Source organism: Neophocaena asiaeorientalis, unplaced genomic scaffold (assembly GCF_003031525.2).
Source record: "Neophocaena asiaeorientalis asiaeorientalis breed wild unplaced genomic scaffold, Neophocaena_asiaeorientalis_V1.1 scaffold191, whole genome shotgun sequence".
In the NCBI taxonomy this organism is placed as follows: domain Eukaryota; kingdom Metazoa; phylum Chordata; class Mammalia; order Artiodactyla; family Phocoenidae; genus Neophocaena; species Neophocaena asiaeorientalis.
Window position 1 is genome coordinate 2,335,484 of NW_020175105.1, and position 21,809 is coordinate 2,357,292.

The 21,809-nt window shown below is 48.3% G+C and overlaps 1 protein-coding gene across 2 annotated transcripts in view; it reads right to left on the minus strand.

Moving 5' to 3' along the window:
• Positions 1-12,309: 12,309 nt before the first annotated feature.
• Positions 12,310-21,809, minus strand: part of COBL (cordon-bleu WH2 repeat protein) — a 171,603-nt gene continuing 162,103 nt past the window's right edge. For both annotated transcript variants that reach the window (XM_024764376.1, XM_024764377.1), the window contains one exon: positions 12,310-13,592. In XM_024764376.1, the coding sequence (XP_024620144.1) occupies positions 13,575-13,592 (18 nt within the window). In that variant the 3' untranslated portion in view covers positions 12,310-13,574. The remainder of the gene's footprint in view (positions 13,593-21,809) is intronic.

The window sequence follows — 21,809 nt, forward strand, 5'->3', positions numbered from 1 at the left end:
AGTTGTTTGCTGCATGAAAGTTTCCATCAGGATCTTACGTTTAGGTGGATGATCCATTTCAAGTGAATTTGTTTGAAATTCCTAGGCTAGTGATTCCACACAGCTGAAGCAAGACCCTTCTGCATCCTTGACCCAATGCCCCACGAGACAGGAGGTCCAGTCTACAATGGGAAAGGTACCGTTCCCAGCCTTGTGTGAGTGTCAGCTATAGCTCCTTCCTTCCAGTCCTTTGGGATGGTGTGTGCTCCTGCCTCTGCTAATTTCCTACGTACATTCACTGATCAGCACTCAGCTGAATATTCAAGGGGGACCCTCTGCAGACTGGCACTTCCCCGTGCAGCACTTCTTCCCAAATTCACTTTCTGTTGACTCTCTCTGCCATGTTCTCCTTGACTCCCGGCTGCATCTGCTCTGCTCAAAGGAGACCACAGGCTCTGCCTGGGCTCCCACTCCTGCACCTCCCCCTGGAAACTCTCCCAAAGCCAGAAGCCCAGCTGTTGTAGGGCTCACGTCTTTGTTTTCTTTCTGTGATGGGTCACCTAATTGCCAGATGTTCTTTTTTTTGGTTATTTCAGGTATGAGGGTAAATCTATTTCCTATAGCTTCATTTTGACGACATGAAAGATACTTACATATTGAAATATAGCATAAGCGATATCATGGGCCAGACATTTTGGCTAAATTAATAAAGGTACCTTGGCTTAACTCACACAGTAACAGAAAAAGATTATTGGGTGGACCAACAGAGCAAAATCCAACTCTCTGCTGTTTATAAGACATAAGCTGGAATAAAGAGATTCAGAAAATTCAAAGTCGAGGTTATAGACAAAGATATGCCAGGTCAATACAAATAGCAAGAAAGCAGGATTTAAGGTCTTGATGGTGGGAACGGACATGGCGGGTCCTGTTCCCATCTCTCGTTCTTTCTACTTCACTGCTCACCAGCCACAGTTCCAGTGCATCATCATTTCTTTGCACGGTGGCTTTCTCTGGATTCAGGGTTTTTGTTACCTTTGTGGCAGGCCTGAGTGCTGGAGGATTAATACCATCTGGGATCGGTCCTCAATGAATCAGTGATGGAGGTTGGTATACATGTATATTTACCAGCACCCTCTCTCCTTGGACAGCATAACCCTGAGGCACTGACAGCTAGGATTGCCAAGGGGAATAAAGCTCTGGAGGCAGGGCAGTAAATGGCTTTATAACCACCACTTATGGGCTCTTCACCCACCCCTGACACCCTTCCCAGCCTCACCAGTGTTTTCTTCACTTCTCAAATAAACCACTTGCATCTGAACCCTCATCACAGGATTTACATAAGGCAACCCAAACGAAGAGGTGATCAGAAAAGGCAGAATCCAAGCCCTCCAAGCAAATTAAAACACAACAAATCCAAACATCAATAATGCAACGATAAAAAATTTGTAAAGAAAATGGAAGAATTATGGATGCCTATGCATTCAACATCAGGGCAATAACTTTTATGAAGCAGAAACCAGAGGAGAAAGAGACCACGACACATTCATAACAGGAAAGTTCTTCTCAGTTGAAGACAGGTCAAGCAGACAAAACAGTTAATAAGAACACAAAATGCCTAGGCAGCAAAATCAGTGGGTTAAGTTTTACAGAGACACATAGGGTTGTAAAACCCGGCTATAGAGAATACACCTGCTTTTCACGTGTGAGTGGAACTTAAAAACTGACCATATTTTAAGGTATGTGAAAACATCTTCAGTAGCTCCTTAAAATAAAATAATATGAACGGGATTTATGACTGTAGTGCAATAATATAAAAATTAACGACACATTTTAAAGGTTCTCCAATAATTTGGAAACCCGCTCAAGGCAGCCAGCCAGGGCAGCTGCAGGACTCCTGTACTTGTTTTCTTTCTGTCGGGGACCATTTCACTAAGCAGCCATTGGCTATTAAGCAACTCTTGGCTCCAAGGGGAGATACAAAACTGAGTTTCAGAACTTCTAGAAAATCACAATAATAGAAACGCAATACATCAGAGTCTAAAATTCATAGCAGTGAATACTCTACAAAAAATGAATCTGTACAAATGATTTGACCAGTCAAAAAACTGGAGAGGGCAACAAAGTAAGTGGAAAGGAAGAAGCAGTCGATGACAGTAAAGCAGAAATTAAAGATTTGGAAATAAAATCCACAGCAGAATTTAATAAGAAAATATAAAGTTTGCTCTCTGAAAAGAATAGCGACCAAATTGACAAGCCATTGGCCAGCTTAATAAAATAAATGAAGAATGAGAGAAAGCACAAGTACACAAAATAAAAGATGACTACAGGAAAACAGTCATCAAAAGAGGAAATAAAAAGAAATTATACATTGAGCAGAATGTTCTGCAAATAAGTTTGACAACTTAGATGGGTAACTTTTTAGGAAATATAATTTACCAAAGCTGACTCCCATAGGCATAGAAAGGATAATCAGACCAATTCCCATAGAAGAAACAGAAAAAGTAGTGAAAACTCTTCCTTACAAATAAGCACCATGACTAGATGGTTTCTTAGGAAAATCCTGCAAAATCATTAAAAATCAGATAATTGCAGTGCTACTTAAAAGATTCCAGAGCTTTAAAACAGAAGGACATGAAGCAAGTATGATATGGATACCAAACCTGGACAAATACAATCTGAAAAAGTAATTACAGCCCAATCTCACACATGAATTTCAATGCAAAAATATTAAATAAAATAATGGTAAATAGAATCCAATAGCTCACGTAAATACGAATTCACTGTGACTGAATGGTGCATATTTCAGAAATGCAAAAGTGATTCAATACTAGGGAATCTATTCATATAACTCAGTATGTTAATAGATCTAAGCAGAAAAATTCTATTCTCTTGATAGATGCCAAAAAGGTGTTAACAAAATTCAGTACCCGTTTGTGATTTAAAAGACTTAAGATGGATTAATAACCCATATCAAAAGGCAGCTTCTTACAGAAAGATGGCCAGTAGGCACATGAAAAGATGCTCAAGATCACTAATTATTAGAGAAATGTAAATCAAAACTACAGTGAGTACCACCTCACACCAGTCAGAATGGCCATCATCAAAAAGTCTGCAAATAACAAATGCTGGAGAGGGTGTGGAGAAAAGGGAACCCTCCTACACTGTTGGTGAAATGTAAATTGGTGCAGCCACTATGGAGAACAGTATGAAGGTTTTCTCAGGAACCCTCAGAAAACTAAAAACAGAATTACCATTTGACCCAGCAATCCCACTCCTGGGCATATACCCAGACAAAACTATAATTCAAAAAGATACATGCACCCCTATGTTCATAGCAGCACCATCCACAATAGCCAAGACATGGAAACAACCTAAACGTCCCCCAACAGATGAATGGATAAAGAAGATGTGGTACATATATACAATGGAGTACTACTCAGCCATAAAATAGAATGAAATAATGCCATTTGCAGCAACATGGATGTACCTAGAGATTATCATGCTAAGTGAATAAGTCAGACAAAGACAAATACCACATGATACAGCCTATAAGTGGAATCTAAAATATGGCACAAATGAACTTATCTACAAAACAGAAACAGACTCACAGACATAGAGAACAGACTTGTAGTTGCCAAGCGTCAGTCGGGGAGGGACGGGGAGTTTGGGATTAGCAGACGCAAACTAATATATATAGGATGGATAAACAACAAGCTTCTACTGTAGAGCACAGGGAACTCTATTCAATATCCTGGGATAAACCATAATGGAAAAGAATACAAAAAAGGATGTATATATGTGTATAACTGAGTTACTTTGCTGTACAGCAGAAATTAACACAACGTTGTAAATCAACTATACTTCGATTAAAAAAAAAAGCCACTTCTTATTTCATGGGGAAACTTTAGAGGCATTCCCACCAAGGATGCCTACTATCTCCATTACTGTTTAACATTGCATTGGAGGCACTAAAACAATGCAATTAGAAGCACAAAAAATTGGTAAGGGGTTTACGAGTGACATCATGTATGTCTGCAAAACAAAAGCAATTGTTGGAAAATACTACTACAAACCATAGAACGATTTACACGGTAGGATCAACAATCTTCATATATACAAACTAGTCTTTTAGCAGATATGATGAAATAGCAAATATATGTAATTACATCAAAATTTTAAGAAAATAGCTGGGAATAAACCTATCCAAAAAGTGCAAAACCCACATGAGGAAAACCATAAAACAAAACTGGACAAATAGGGCTTCCCTGGTGGCACAGTGGTTGAGAGTCCACCTGCCGATGCTTCCCTGGTGGCGCAGTGGTTGAGAGTCCGCCTATTATCCACATGTATATATATATATATATATATATATATATATATATACATGTATGTGTATTATGTTGACTTTCTCAGATTTAATTTATAATTCATTGATATCTCAATAAAAATACCATATTTTTTTCTGAGGTTAAGCAAGTTGATTTTAAATTTGATTTGGAAGAATAAACGATCTAGAATGAAGACCTAAATAAATGACATTAAATGAAGAGCAATTTTGGAGGGCTAGCCGTTTTATACATTAAAACATAATAATCGTTAGTAAGACTCCATGGTGAAAACTGTGTTATTCAAGCATGTAGACAGATAAGAAAACAGAAGAAGAAATTCAGAAACAGAGCCAGTCGCATATGGATATTTAGGGAGCTGGCAGTAGAGGAGAAAAAGGTGGACAGAACAAAGTTATTCTTGGTTTTAATGTAGCAAAGTGGACCACTGTCCTGATGGGTTGGCTCTGGGGATCGGGGAGAGGATGCCTCTTGGGTTTCTGGTTTGTGTGATGGGTGGGTGGCACAAAGTAACACAGGTAGTTATGGTGCATAGCATTCATTACTAGCTACCGATGGAATACTGGGAATGCAGAAAAAGCTCTCTTATCATTATTACCATTAAAAAAACCCTGCAGTAACAGAAAGCACAATGTAACCTATCATTGTGCTAACTGTGTTGATTGCATATGAATGATGGGAAATCTTGTGGGTCCTCAGTTTATCACATTTTATTCACCACATCTACGGTTACTGACATGTTTAATTTCTGAGTCAGGTATGGGATGTCTTGGCAAGCATTTGCCTGTTTTCAGCTTCGGACACTTTCTGGAACTCTCTGCTTGATCTTGTGGGTATCCCGGAAGAGCCCCTTAACTCCCCCTCTCTCCGCGCTGGCGTGGATTGCTAGTGCCCACTTCCTAACTGGTTTTACTTCCTCCCCTCTGGCTTCTCTGCTCCATCAACCATTCTGTAGTTAGAGTGACGTTTGTGAATCCGTCTTGCTACTCCCTCCTTAAACACCCTTCAAAGACTCCCCATGGCCTTTAGGATAAAGTCTACACTTGTGGCTTAGAAAGCACCAAAGCATTCTGAAGCCTTGCTTTCTGAAACTTCCCACCTTGCTCTGCTTGGCTCTGGCGTTACTGCACACTTCCTCTGTCCAGAATGACTAGCTAACTCCTCACTCTTTGGTCATCATCTAGATGTCACCTGCTCCGGGAAGCTTCTTTGGCATCCTGGCTGTGGTTTGGGACCGACCTTCCAGGTGTCTACAGTGGTGCTTGCACTCCTCGTAATGTATGCCTTGCCTCGCCTTCCTGTCTTCCCACAAGGCAGAGCTCCCTCTGGGGAGGAACCGTGGTCCTGACGTTACTGGTCTCCAGCCTGTAGCCTACGCCCGGCACGTAATGGCCTTCGGTGGTTGTTGAGCTTGAGAAGGAGGAAGGTCCCAGCCCTACTCATGCCCATTCCTGTCTGATTTTGCTCAAGACCTGTTCTCTTCCCTCTTCAGTCTCTAAATCTCCTGGGAGTTCCAGAGCTGATGTATTTGTCACATGGCCATGCAATTACTAATTGGAAATTGCCGGTGCCTAATTTATATTGCTGGCACCTTCCAGCTTATTGCATTTGGGTCCTTGGACATTTCACATTTCCAGTGAATCACTATCTTTTTTAATAAATCTGTAATTCATCCGTACTGTCTAATTTCTTAAGAATTTCTTTTTTCCTTGGAGTTGGCTCATTTCAGGCCCTGAAGAGACAGGGACAAAGTAGCTTGCTGAAACAATAATCAAAATAGGAGACCCTATCTTTTTATCTTCACATTCAGAAAAGCTTATTAATTGCAAGGTAAACTTGGAGCAGCTTTGGACTTTTTGGCCACCTGCATTATTTAGGAAGGGAAATGAATGAATGGTTACTTTTGGTAAACGAGAGAAATGAAGACACATTTCCTCTTTAATAATAACGTAAGAGGAAGAAGGAGGTGGCAGACTTCCAATTGGTATAGAGAAAAATTAAACCCTGTTTCCCTTGGAAGAAGTACAAATTCCAACTGAATTCAGATATTTATTGGTGTTGTGAGTTCAAAGCCATATTCTACATTTTCTTTAAAACATCACTGTTCTGATGAGGTACTGAGATTTTGTTTTGAGTTTTCCTCATTAGGAATTGGGATGGATATTCCATTTGCCTTTCCAGAGCTTCTTTCTATTCTTCCCCACCTTACCGTCTACTCCTGGAGGCTGAGCAGACATGGATCAGTTGAGAACATCAACAAGTTCTCTTGCCTGTGAGTTTTGGTTGGATTTGGACAGTGGGACGCACTGGAAGAGGCAGGAGGGCAGAAGAGAGTCCGGGGTATTTATTATTTCTGCCCGGCCATGGTTTGGCAGTAGCTGTGTTTCTCTCTCTAAGGTCACATCTCCTGTCCAGCCACCTTCAGCTACACCTAGAACTCCTGCCAGCTCGCAGTAACTGCCCCTTCCCTTGCCTTTACAGACTGAGGAATGGTAAGGACCCTCCCTGTTGCTTGCCCTGGGTTTATTACTTTCCCTAAACCCTGCCCTCACTTTGCTTAATAACCTTTGCTTTAAAATTTCCTTAAATCATTCGAGTAAGACTTTGTTTCCTGAGACACTGGCTGACATGAGCAACAGAAATGTTTTGGCTGCGAAGCATAATTCCAGGACACCAGGTGCCCAGAAATCATTTACTCCAAGTCCTTCGCTTTACAAGAGTCTGCAGATCAGAGAGAAAGGGTGATTGCTTGATGCCACACAGCCATGCATGACATAGCCTGAACCTAGAATCCACGGATCTTGTCTTTTCAGACCAATACTCTCTTCAGACCTCCTCAGCATGGATTAAACAGGGATGCTTCAAGAAGAAAAATTATAGGCCAACACCCCTGACGAACATAGATGCAAAAGCCCTGAACAAAATATTAGCAAAATTAATTCAGCAATATATTAAAAGGATAATACACCATGATCAAGTGGGATTTATTCCAGGGGTGCAAGGATGGTTCAGTATCTGCAAATTAGTAAATGTGATACATCACATTAACAAAGGAAGGATAAAAATATTATGATCATCTCAATAGATGCAGAAAAAGCTTCTGACAAACTTCAACATCCATTTATACACTAATATGTATAAAATGGATAACTAATAAGAACCTGCTGTATAAAAAATAAATAAAATTAAATTTAAAAAATCCATTTATGATAAAAAATTCTCAACAAAATGGGTATAGAGGGAACATACATCATCATAATAAAGCCCATATATGACCAACCCACAGCTAACATCATACTTAGCAGTGAAAAGCTGAAAGCTTTTTCTCTAAGATCAGGAACAAGACAAGGATGTCCACTCTCATCACTTTCATTAGACATAGTTTTAAAAAAGGCCTAGCCACAGCAATCAGACAAGAAAAAGAAATAAAAGGAATCCAAACTGGAACAGAAAAGTAAAACTGTCACTGTTTGCAGATGACATGATACTATATGTAGAAAATCCTAAAGACTCCATCAAAAAATTGTTAGAACTAATAAATGAACTTGTTTATTAATAAACAGTATCTCCAATACCATATTAATCAGCTTTTACTGAGGGCTTCCTGTGTCCCGGGCTCTGTGCTCAGCACATACGTTTATCATTGTTAGCTATCAAAACGACTTTTGCTGATGCCGTAGCTGAGGAAACTCAGAGGTTAAATCACTTGTCCCCATCATGTGGCCTGGGCGGGTGTGTGACAGGGCTGAGATTCACGTCTGGGGCTTTCTGATTCCAGAGTCACATCCTAACCACCCTGTAACATGCCTCTTACCAGTACCTGCTTACCAGTACCCGTGTGGGTTGGATCTGAAACCAGAGCAATGTCTAAATGGCCAGGCCAAATGCCAAGGCTGCTTAATCCAGAGAGCTGCTGTGAGGGCAGCAAGGGCGTGAATCATTCATTCTGCAGGCAGGTGTGCAGTTCCCACCGATAGCAACATTCAGTGATTCACCAAAATTGAAACAGTGTTCTGATGGGATAGATCATCCCAGAAAGGTTGCCCTTCTCTGGCAGGAGCCCACAGAAAACAGGGGCTGTGGGCTGACAGCCACAACTGCTATGGGGAAGTCACTGGGAGATGCTCAGAGGGTGGCCCCTAGGGTTGGGAGCCAGGCTGGAGTCCAGAGTCAGAATTGGGGAACTTGAAGCTCATGGGAACCAGGGACCAGGGAAACCAGGAGCGTTTAGACATGGCTCAGCCAACAGCCTTATCTGTCTCCCAGGCAGCCTCAGTGTCACATACAGCGACTGGCCATGCTTAATTTTGAAACAATCAAATGAGTACTTGCTTAGGAAAGAAAACAGCTGCATAGCACAGGGAGATCAGCTCGGTGCTTTGTGACCACCTAGAGGGGTGGGATAGGGAGGGTGGGAGGGAGGGAGATGCAAGAGGGAGGAGATATGGGGATATATATAGCTGATTCACTGTGTTATACAGCAGAAACTAGCACACCATTGTAAAGCAATTATACTCCAATAAAGAGGTAAAAAAAAACATCTGGTAAAAGCGAGCAAGTGGAGAAGAGAAAATAAATCCTCTCAGCTCAGGACTGGGTGCCATGTTTGCCCCAGGAGCCTGTGGTCTGGGAAACCTGTGTCAGGTGGGACCCACCCGGAGTCCACTGCTGCGTCCCCTTGGGGCCACACTGGGTCCTGCTGGCTGTGGGCCACTGGGCACCCTGAGAGCAGCAGGAGAGGACACAGGCCTCCAGCACACACACTGGCTCTCGCTCACACCCTCGCCTGCCGCGTCATCTCGGCAAATGACTGTTGTTTTCCTATGCTCCAATTTCCTCCTCTGGACGAGGGGCAGAATAAATTTGCCCGACGGGTCTAAGCATTTCACAGTGCGCGGTCTCACTACGGCTGGATTCCTCCCGGGCACAAGCCAGGCACCCGGCCTCCTCTCTCTACCCATCTTCTCCCTGCAGAGTGTCTCATCAGAGAATGGTCGGGTGACAGGTGACTCAGAGCCACAGTCTCCAGGGCAGCAGAGACAGCACCCCCCACCCCACGTGGGAAGCCCCAGCTCAGACAGGACCAGTGGCACCCGGGGACCCCCAAGGGCTACCTTTTGGAGCCAGGTCCCCGCCCTGACTTCCCGTGAGTTTTTCTGTGGCTCGATTTCTGTGGGAGCCCTCGTGGGCTAATCCTTGGTGCCAGGAAATGTTTGGATGGGGTCCTGCGATTGCTCACCAGGAAATTACATCTGTCATTCCTGGTTCTCGGAGTCCTGCTTAGGACTCACAGGCTGCCCAAAGAAGCAAGAAGGATGACATCACCCACAGGCCCCGAGCTGTCCTTGGTAGACGCTGGTGTGACACCAGGTCACAGGACAGGGGCTGATTCCCCTGCTCAGACCTGCCGCAAAACACAGGCCAGCCGCAGGCCTGTGCAGATGTTTCTGTGTGTCCTAAAATATCGTCAGTGTTTAAGTTTCACTGGCACGTGAAAGCCAGGCGTATTCTCTATAGGGCGGCCAGCGGCTCTCAGCTGACACTGCCTTGCTTCTGAGCTGCTCATCACACCACGTTTTGAGTCCCTTTTCAGCCGACTCCTGATCTCCCAAATGCCACCACCTTGCTTGTCGCCTGCCCTCAGGCCTGGGCTCGGCCAGCCGTGCCCTCCAGCTGCAGACCTGTCCCTGAGGAGAATTCCACTCTCCCTCCCTGCCCTCCCCTTCACTGCAATTCAGAGGCTTTCCAGATGCTCACAGCCATCTGTCTCCTAGGAAATCTCCCTTCCACCCCACAGCTGGGCATTTGCCCATCAGCCATTGACTAAGCAGGTCCTTCTGGAATTTTCTCCCCGGGGTGACCTGTTTCACTGCCTCCAGGCTGAGCAGGGCAGAGGGAGGGCCATGACCAGCAGACCAGATCTAGAAACGGGGGCCCACCCAGATTCGGTCACTAGGTCGAGCCCACAGTCCTGGGCTCACCATCCATCATGGGGGCCCCCTGGAGGCAGTGGGGCAGCCACATGGTCACCCAGCCTGGCCCGAACCCCTTTTACGGATGGACTTCTTAGTAAGTAGGTTGCTGCTCTAAAGATACACAAGAGGCAGAACTGCCACTTCTCCGCCCCGAGGCCCGCTGCAGGGATGAGGAAATGACGTGGTCCAGGAAGACGGGGAAAGTGGTCCTGGGCTCTCAGCACCGAAGATGTCAGGTGATTCCAGGGCCCGATCTGAGGTTGTGGCCAGAGCCAGGGGTGGGAAGGCTTCCCTGAAGGCCCTTCTCTCAGCTCCTTCTGAGAGCCTCTCAGCCGCCTGGAACCCTGGGGGTCGTCCTCCTGGTCTCTCCGGTCCTTCCTCTGAGTTCCTTCCGACAGAAGGCAGAGCGAAAATGGGGAAAACCCTGGACTGGACACAGGACACCTGGGCTCTAATCTCACCTCTCAGGACGCGCATCTCTCCCTGAGCACTTACTGAACACCTCATCTGGACCTGACAGTGAGGGGGACCATTGAGTGTAGTGTCTACACTGGGACCTTCGGGGAGAAAGAAGAGACACGATTGGTAGTTACGCTGTGTAAACCAGGCCTTTTCCTGGCACACAGGGCCATGTGTTCTGTGCCTGGAAAGCTCATTCCGACCTGCTTCCTGCCCTGAGGCTGGTGCACTGTGGGCAGACGGGCAGGTGAGGGGCTGGCTTGAGGAGTGATGTGTGGGGAAGGGTGGCTTTGACGGCAGAAGTGAGCTTCCAGGGGCAGCGAGGAGGCCTGGCCGCAGGAGCACACGGGCGGGGGGTGTGGGGGTGGCAGCGTCGTGAGCACAGGGCTGGGTTTCCCAGTTGGTGGGATGCGTGGTGAGGGGAGCGGCACATTTCTGGCAGGGGAAGTGCGCGAGGGGTGAGGGGTGTGCCATGCGCCCTCGGGCTGCATCAGTGCCCTGGTGGTGGTTCCATGTGGGTGAGAGCTGAGGTTGAGGCCTCGGATTGGTGAGGGGGGCTTACAGGCTTAGGAGTTCAGATTTAATTCTGTAGGAACAGGGGTCATAGAAGCACTGATTTAAGAACGAGGATAATGCGATGAAGCTGCCCCAGCGGGTGCCTAGTCTTCCTGGACTCAGTATCCTGGTCTGGAAAATGGTGCCTCACCACCACTGAACCTGAGAACCGCCAAGCACAACTGGGAAACACTGCAAAAAGCCAAAAGCACGATGCAGAAGGCTGCCCCATCCCTCAGGCGCAGCCCAAACTCCGCGTGGGGTGCAGAACATAACCTAACGCAACAAGGTATAAATTTAGTATCAGGTTGGTCCCCCCCCCACCCCGTGAGCAACATGAGATGGCTGTGCACTCAGAGGGCCACCCTTCTCATCCTCAGGCTGCGCTTCTGCTCCCCTCACATCTGCTGCTCTCCTGGTCTGCTGGGGAACAAGGCTGCTCTGGGCGATGGGGCACCAAGTCGTGTGTGAGAACCGGGGGCCAGAGGCCAGGGAAACTGTACGGACCCCGCTCACCCACACACACGTCTACACTATCCTCCTCTCATTCCTCCAACACTCCAGGCAAAATCCTGCCTCAGGACCTTTGTACCTTCTCTCTTCCCTGCCAGCTAGGCGTCCGCCCATGCTTGGCCCTCTCCTTTCCTCCAGGTTTTTACTAAAACGTCTCTGTAGCAAGAGGCCTTTCTTCATCTCCCTATTTAGACTTCATCCCTTTTCATGTTTTTCTCCTAATCACTTACCAGCACCTAAGTATATTCGGTATATTGTTCACTTATTTCGCTTATGGTCTGTCTCCTCCACTACGATTTAAATGCCATGAAGGCAGGGATTCCCATCTGTTTTGGCATCTGCCATAACAAGTGCCCGGGAGAGGGTAGCAAGCAGTCCAAAGTACCAATTGAATAAACGAATGTCTCCTTTCTATTTTGGGCGCAGGGTATCCAAACAAACTGGGGTCTGAAGTCATGAAATCCACACGAAGGCTACACTTTCATTTTCTTTTATTTGTGGCACTAAAAGACCAACAGTAGAGACAGTGTGGTGTGAGAGCGATTGGCTGGATGCCCTGGCCGCCCTGGGGAAGGTGAGTGGCATTCATCAGATAACGCGGAGCAGTTTCCGTCCTATGTGACGCCCGGCTCTGAAATCGTGAAACATTCAAAGGATCCCACCATATCTGTTGCTTCGTTAAGACAGAAATTTTATTTCAGGAATTCCTCTTGATTTCTAGTCATCTCTTAAAGAGCTTTTCCTACAGCCGTAGTTGACCTCTGAGATAAATACCAGAGACCGGGCGCTGTGTGCCATGAGAAGCCTGCCACGTGATCCACAGCAGCCATTCACCTGCCGGGCAAAAGCATGGAGACCAAACCCACACTGTGAAACACCAGCACGATTTTGATCTGATCCGGACCCAGCATCCTCGCTTCTGCCCCGCCGAGGATTTCTAAGGCTCCTAGGGCAGCCTCCGGGCTCCGTGCTCAGCCCTCGGTTGGGGAGGACTGCGCTACATCACAGCCCGCTGGGGGACAGCATTCCACGTGGGCACTGCCATCCACTCCAACGTCCTTCTGATCTCAGCCAACACCTCAGGAGAACTCAGACCTGCCATGTTCATATATCACGTGTGACTGTTATTCTGGGTGATCATGGTTGATTTTTAATGGCTTTAGTTGGACAGATCATGGTCTGCCACCCTCCATGAGGTTTTCACCCCAAATGTTTGAGGAATAAGGATCCAATACTTTCATTACTCAGTGATGTCACCTTTGAAAAAGCCTCCCAACTCTTTTTTCTTACATCAAGTAGCATATGACATTCAGATTGTTTCAACTGATATATATATTTTTTCCCTAGAATTCAGAAAGATTTTCAACAACTAAATGGTTTTAACCATCTACATGTGGTAAGTCTCCAAGGTCCAAAATCGGTCTAAGGCATGATTCTTTCCGCTTTGTCTATCAATGTAATTAAGTGTGTTGGGCTCCAGCGTTTACAGTCCCATTAACCTGCCAACAAGAACAGTTTATTGGCAACTTCAAATATTCAGAGGCAAATACATTTCCTTGGCACAAGCCGCGTGGCAGAGTGGCATCCCCGTCCCTTTGAACCGTGATATAGACTGAAAGTCAACGAGGCGAGTTTTGGCCTGGAGACCAGGAAGCCACCAGACCCCTGTATCCCTTGCCGGGTGGCGCTCGTGAGTGGTGAGCATCCTGCAGGGGGGTTTCTGCCATGATCGCATCTTGTTGCTGATTCACACGAGCAAGGGCACCTGCAGTGAAGAAAGAACCACAGTTACTCAGGGCGTGAGGCGGAGCCCAGGGTGCACGTATCCGGGTGCTGAGGACCTGTGTGCCAATCCCTCCTTGCAACATTCCTTTCCCAATACAATGAGTGTTTACGCTGTACCCATCAAACTTTTAGCCCCAAGGAGAAAACTCTCAGAAACACAAACAACATGCCCGAATGCTTTCAGTGACTGGCTACGGCCTTCAGGAAAAAACATGGGGAACTGCTGGAGGGTCTAAGATGTGTCTGCAGGTCCCTGAGCTTCTCCCAGAGCCGTCAGCCGGCCCCAGCCCCGGCCTTCTCTGAGCCCCCTCCCAGTCTCTGAGTCTGTTAGGGGTCCCTCTTCTGGGCTGGTCTCTGCATGTGGGGTTTCTCCTTCGGGGATGCCCCTTTCCTGCTGGAAAACAAGGACTCCTTCTTCAAGAAGCGTTCAGACCATCTCTTGGCCAAAGGCATTCCTGCTTCCAGTCCTGGGTGGGCAGATCCGATCGCCCCCTCGCGTTGTGGGTTACCTGGCCCGCCGTGGTCTCCCAGCAGCTGTGTCTGTCACTGCTGGTGTGGGGACTCTGGGGCTGGAACCATGGCATCCATCCCCATCCCGTCCCCGGGCGCAGGACTTGCTGGGTGCCAGTGAGTGGGGGCGGCTCCGAGGGGCGACTGCAAACCCACACGTTCCCAGCCCACTCGATGCGTGAGCTCACCCTGCCACTCTGAGTCCAGCCCTGCACGCTCCTGGGATGCCCAAGTGCAGAATCTTGAAGGAAACAGTTCCATGCCTCTGAAGGCCAAGGTGAGCAGCATTTTTAAGAAGAGCGACAGATTCACGTGAAACCATGTGAAAGGAACACTGGATTTCTCACCGTGGTTCCACCGAGCTCAGCACATTCAAACTGGAACAGCGCTGGGAGCTGGGCATCTAGTCCTACTTTTCAGTGCGTTATCAGAGCGAACATCCAAGGACCCAAGCAGACACCACCTGGAATATTTCCTGTGCACTTACACACTGTAAGTCTCATCTCATTAAAACTTCAGCTCAACTCAATCACTGACGCATTATTGCCATTGTTATCACTGCGGGTACCGCCTCCAATATAGAGATGGGAGAACCGGGGTGTAGAGTGCTGTCTCGGCCTGGACCAAATACTAGTAAATAGCAGTCCCCAGAGGCCTCATCTGAGAAGAGAACATGGCCCCAGGCCATGACCACGACTGCGGGGTTCCACCCGCTCGTTTCTTACGAGCACACCGGCCCATCAGTGTCTCCTTGGCTGCCGCGGCGTCCACACAGGCTGAGAAATGAAACGGGATGAGATGTGGAGTTTGGGGGCGTGGAGGGAGGAGACTGGACCTGCTGATTTGGATGGAGCCCATGGGACACACACGGTGGACGTCAAGGAGGGCACTGAAGATTCGTGTCCGATGCACAGGGCGGCTTAGGCTGGAGGTGGGATCAGGGGCCAGCGGTCTGGACGGTCAAGGGTCTGCCTGGGAGAGTGAGGAGATTCGGAAGACAAGAGGTCTTGGGACTCTCTCCAGGGCCGCATGCAGCCTTGGGCAGAGGAGACCCAGAACGTGGCCAGAGGGGCAGGGGAAATGTGCAGCGCGCTGGCCGAGCCGCGGGGAGTGCGCGTCCACAAGGATGCACGTGGTGAGAGCAAACAGTGCAACGGGAACCAGAGGGCCCCAAGGGTGGGACACACAGATGAGCTTATGTTTAAACATTATGTTAGTTACGTTTTCAATGGGTTTTTCTTCAAACCCTAGACACCTTTAGAAGTGAGCCACCTCTAACTTCAAAACAAAGATTTTAATCGTCAGTTTGGAAAAGCAAAATCAGTTTGCTACAGAATGTCCAAGACACGGGGAAAAGAGTGTGTGTGCTGGGCAGAGAAGAACAGATTGAGCCTGTTATTGGAAAATGCAGCCAGCATCCTGTTAACAGTACGTTTATCCCATTTCCTGACCTTTGAAAAGGGTCAGGAGAATAAAGGGCGCTATTCTTGCATCCAAGGGTACTAGCAGCATTGTGACCTTGATGAGGGCGGTTCTGAGAGCGGCCAGGAGGAGGCCGGTGGGGGATGGATGCTGGGGAAACGGAGCAGCACAAGTGGGCGGGACATCTGGAAGCTACAGTGAAGGGAAGCAGAGCTAGGCAGTGGTGGGGTCGGGTCCATGGGAGGGGGAGGGATTTTTAAAAGGTATCTTTACTGTTATTGTTTTAACAAATTAATTGATATATGATAAACTGCACGCATTTAAAGTGTAAAACTTGATATGTTTTGACATATATTTATTTATTTTTTGGTCTGGCTTCTTTCACTCAGCATAATTATTTTGCGATTCATCGATGTTGTTGCGTGTACATTCCTTTCATTGTTGGGTAGTAATTCATTGTATGGATATACTGACTTTGCATCTGGGCTGGGTGAGTCTCAGGCAGGGGGTGCCCCCTCCTTCCCCGGTAAATGGGGATGATGGGATTTGCACTACAGACCCGCCGGGTGAGGCTCGAGGTATACCTCATCGCGTTGTCACCAGCACCACCATCACTTCGTCTCATCCCAGCACCAGCATCCTGGTGGCCGGGATGGGATGACAACTGAACGGAGGTTTGGGGGTGAGGCAGGAGACATCCTGCACGCCTCGGTCACCTAAAGCCTGGCCCGACTGGGAGAAGCCACTTTTAAACTTCCCAGGACACAGAGGGGTAGTAGGTGGGACTGTGACCCAGTGAGGGGAGCTCCAGGGCAGGCGAGTGAAGGAAGCAGGGGCTGGACATCACCTGCCCTCCTGGCAGTGAGCCTGCTTCACACTAGCCTGAGTGTCGCTGGTGCAGAAGACCCGGGCTGGGGGCTCTCTGAATCCCTGGCTGGTTGAGACCTAGAAGGTGCTCTCATCACCACTAATAGCAACAATGATGGCTGCATGCAGATTGTAAAAGTTCTCAGTAAACTAAGAAAATATCTAGGAAGGAAAAGGAGAACTCCTAAATTTTGGTGTCAAGAAGGAAACTGAAGAAGGACAGCCTTAAAAAGCTCTGACTTGGACAATTCAACAAAGACAGCTTGGGGATGGAATTGGCCACAAGGTAGCATAAACCACACTGATGGCCATTAGTGTCAACCCAAGCTTAAAGCCACACTGGTAAGGGATTGCTATTTAGGTGGGGCAGGGGAGCGTTCTGCTGCCCAGCGCCCACTCACATGACCAGTGGACCTGTCCCGGGATGGGTGTGACCAAATTCAGGTGGGCAAGGAGGACAGAGGGCACCCCCCGGGGGAGGAGGGCGTGCTGCAAGGCGCAGCTTGGAAGAAAAACACTGGAAGTGTTCCTGGCATCCCAAAGGTTTCAAGCTTCCTGAAAGATTCTTTCTTATTTTGGTTGGACAAGAAGAAAATCAATGAAGGGACAAAGCTTGCAGTTTGAGGCCAAGTCAGAAAGCTGTAAAAATATCCAAGTTTAATTTTGTTTCCTCACCTGCCAAGGAAAATGATGTTTATACGGAAAAAGGTAGAATGAACAGTGGTGACAGAGGGCTGGTGTCCAGGGGAAGGAAAGAAGTTGTCAGGGAGCGACAGGATTCTCTGTTTCAGGTCCCTTCTTTCCACCCAGACAGATGAGTTCCTGGGGTGGGGGTGGGGGCGGCTAACGGACTCCCAGGGGACCCAGCCATGCAGCTGTCAGCCAGCTTTGCAGAACGGGAGTGGGACCGTTGGCAGAAGACCGGAGATGTCCGGAACTTACCTTATTCTCCAAAGGAAAAGAAGGCGGTCTCTTACAGTGTGAAGTGGATTCTTGGCAAGTTTATCACGACTATGAAATAGACGAGTTCTGAGCACGGGGACCCCAAGTTGCACTCGGCCACTGGTCTGGAGAGCCAGGCAATATGGTGGCAAAGAATGGGCGCCCTCTCTCCCTTCCCCCAAAAGATAGTTACTGAGCACCCACTCTGTGTCTGGGGCTGTGCAAGGTGCTGGGACCTGCTGGAGCTCACGGTGTGGCAGGAGGGCAAGCTCACACAGGAGTTACACAGATCACTGCTGAAATTAGGCTGCGATGTGGTTATGGGGGGAAATGAGGTGATGCTCTGTTGGGGAACCTCCTCCAGCCTGGGGGCCGGGGGAGACTTTCTGGGGGCTTGAGGTTAATCCAGGAACATGCAGGACGACTGGGGATTAGCTGGTAACACTAGGAGGTGAAACATTTTCCTTCCAGGAATAGGGAACCGCACCCGTGAGGGCCCTGAGGGGTCACTGCAGTGGTGACAGGCATCCCTGGGTTCCACCTGCAGGAAAAACAGGTCACATGGAAGGTCTGTATAGGCAGGATGGTTACAGGGCAGCAAAGACAGAAATAACCTGTCTGTGCCTCTGAACTCTCCCAACTTCACTGAAACACATCAAAGGTCTACACTGTGCGTTGCCGAGCCCAGCACGGCCTAGAGTTGCTGCTGCAACTCTTTTCTGTCCTGGCTCAGGGGCTCCCTGGGCTTTGATGGCGATGGTGTCACATGCCTAATCACTTCTCACAGGGTCTCCTGCCAAGGCCAAGCGCCAGGACACACGTGTGATCTGAATCAGTTAATTCCTGTGGTGGGAAAACACACACCTGGGAGGGCCCAGCCGCGGCGTGCCCACCATGGGGCTTAATGAGGCATTTCCCAGAGGCGTCCGCCCGTGCCGGGCTGACGCGGAGTCTGGCTGGGCAGCGGCACTGACCTAGTTAAGGCCAGGACGAGGCCCTCAGGACATCTGTGCCCCACTTTCCCATCTGTGGAATGGAAGCTGCAGACTTTCAGTACAGGAAGGTCTGGACAGAGGAGATGCTTGCTCTCTGCCCTCCTTGGAGCAAAGCTAGGACACACGAGGAGAAGGTCTTGGGGCTTTCACCAGGTCTCTAACTGGTGAGATGTCCCTAAGGTCAAGGACAAACCCCCAAGCCCTTCTTTCTCTCCTGGCTGAGAGTCCCCAGGGGGCACAGACAATGCTTCATTCATCTCTCCATCTCAAGCAGCTACTACAGTCCCTGGACCCTGGTGGGTTCTCAGGAAATGCTTGCGAAATGAATGGCTGGACGTGTGAATGTGTTAAATATAAACACGGATGAAAAGGGCACTTGGTGTCCATTCCAGGCCCTCTGAAACAACGCATTTAAAACAGACCGACAGAGGCTGTCCAACGCACACAGTTTCACCATGAATAAGAATGCAGGATGGAGTGGAAGGCGGAAGCGGATTCTGGGGTCCATTTGAGCCCTGCCCCCAGCAAGGGAGGGCAGTGTCCACTGCGGAAGGGGCAGCAGACAGAGCAGAGCCGAGGACGCTGTTATCTGGGGCTGGAGGGAAGACACAGAGTGGGCAACGTCTCTGACAACCGCAAACACAGAGGCGGGGCGTTCAATTCACACTGCGGAGGGAGGCAAACAGACTTCCAATCGCCCTGAAAAGCGGCCAACTCACTTTTAAGGTGGTGACTCCTCCTACATCAAATCGACCCTCTGGTCTTTTATCATAAGCAGCATTGTCACCGACGCAAAACGTGTGTTCAGGGAAGGGTGAGTAACTGTGCCCGCCTTAGCAGTGAGAGTCCCTCACCTCTGCCAGCTCTCCCGGGACAGCCGGATGCCCTGCTTCTCCTGGAGGCAGATGCCTGGAGGACTCACGCACCGCAGCCCCCTACGCCACCCGGGAGAGCCGGGAACACCCCGCAGTCCGGGACGCTATCCTGGCTACACGCATCCCGGAGCATCACTGAACACCAAGGATGAAGGAGCCTCTGCTCGTATTGAGAATCCACAGACAGCGCAGCCCACACTGCTTGGATCCAGGAGTCCCACGCTTAGCTCACTTTCCTTGAGGTGATGCAACTTTAAAAGCCCAAAAGGTGAAAGAAAGCTAAAGAGGCAAAGCTCAAGCGACTCGAGCTAACGAGTAAACGCCGTAACACACCCCAAACTGCATCTGCTGCGAAGTCACGGAGACATTCACGGCCAGCGCCCCGCAGACAAGTGCCACCTAGCTAGACTCCTCAGGGAAGGCGCAGTTGGCCCTGGTCACCTGGATCGCACGTGTGTCCCCTGGTGTCACAGGTCTGCTGTTCCACACCAATAGGGAGGGCGAGGCAGTCGAGAACGAGGTCAGGTGCACACCTCCAGGAGGACAAACATTGGTTCCAGGTGAGGCTGTCCTGGCCGCACCTGGGTGTCCCTGATGGAGGCTGAGCTGAGGCTTCTGGGTGGAAGGTCCAGGTCCTGGCCTCCGAAGTCACATGTCCTTCGGCAGGTTTTACGTGGCCCTGAGACGCAGAGTGTAAGCAGGGGAGAGGGGAGGGGGTCTGTGTGGGTCGCTGTGTAGAGCAGTGACACAGTCCTGTCGCTCAGCCCTTAGGCCTCTAGGTAAGATGTGGTGCATTGGGTAGACAAAGGGACAGGGTCTCCCAGGTCACCCTCATCGTGCTCACTCAGGCCCAGCTTACAGCCCAAGGGCATCAAAACCTCAGACGCGCCAGACTCACTGCCTCACCCTTCCCAGGATGGGTAACGCAGGTCCCAACACTTAGATTAATCCAAGAGACAGTCCAAACGTGGGCTTTTGACTGCCATGTGAAGCTGTTGCCACAAAGTTGACATCCGGATGAGCAACGGCCTGGCCTCAGCCCCCCTGGACCTGTCCTGTGGGCACTGCCAGGGCCGCGCTGCCCGCTGTGTGGATACACACACACACACACACCCGTCTGTGTCCCGCCACCCCCTGGCCAGCAGGTCCCGGCCCTTCCTACCACTGTCCTTGTGTTTCTCCCCACTTTCTTTCTCGTGGCACAAACAGCTTCCTCTGCTCTTTTGGACAGTTCCCAAACTTGCTTTTTTAAAATTATTTTCTGGAAGGTATGGGCACACGTTCTAAGAGAGAGAAAGCCTGAGGTTCAAGGTTGCAGTGGTGGCCTCTCCCCGGCTGTGCAAGCCCAGGCAGGCTTTTCTCTCTGGGCCCCTGATCCATGTGACTCCTGCGAGGTGGACAGAGAAACAGCTATTTGAAATGACCCCAAACCAGCCAATGAGATGATGTATACGAGAAATGAGTACAGCCGTCATATAATTACAGTCAGCATTACTCAAACTGTATCAAAAGCTCAGAGGACATGGATAATTATCTCAAACCTCAAAGTAAAGTGACTTGATAAATACTAGAAATTACACGAGTAGGCTCAAACCCCTGAAAATCTGACTCAGCATGTAGGTGTCCTGTGGTTCTCACTTTGAAACAGTGTTTTAGAGACTCGAAATCGTTCCCTCAGACCAGCCAGACCATCAAGGTTGATAACCAGCTGTGCTGCTTTGGATTCTCTGAGAACGACCGGCACTTCCTTTCTTTTTCTTTCTCTTCTTTTTTTTTTTTAACTGAACTATAGTTGATTTACAATACTGTGTTAGTTTCAGGAGTACAGCCAAGTGATTCAGTTAAATATGGATGTATGTATATCTATCCTATACAGGTATTCTTTTTCAGATTCTTTTCCACTATAGGTTATTACAAGATACTGAGTAGAGTTCCCTGGGCTATACAGTAGGTCCTTGTTGATTGTCTATTTAATATATAGTAGTGTGTATCTGTTAATACCAAACTCCTAATTTATCCTCCCCCAACCTTTCCACTTTGGTACCATGAGTTTGTTTTCTATGTCAAGAGTCTGTTTCTGTTTCATAAATAAGTTCATTTGTATCATTTTTTCAGATTCCACATATAGATGATATCATATGATATTTGTCTCTCTCTGTCTGACTTACTTCACTCAGTATGGTAATCTCTAGGTCCATCCATGTTGCTGCAAATGGCATTATTTTGTTCTTTTTTATGGCTGAGTAGTACTCCATTGTATATATGTACCACATCTTCTTTACCCATTCATCTGTCGATGGACATTTAGGTTGTTTCCATGTCCTGGCTATTGTAAGTAGTGCTGCAATGAACACTGGAGTGCACGTATCTTCTCAAATTAGAGTTTTCTCCAGATATGTGCCCAGGAGAGGGATTGCAGGATTACACGGTAACTCTATTTTTAGTTTTTTAAGGAACCTCCGTACTGTTCCCCACAGTGGCTGCACCAATTTACATTCCCACCAACAGTGTAGGAGACTTCCCTTTTCTCCACACCTTCTCCAGCTTTTATTATTTGTAGACTTTTTGATGATGGCCATTCTGACC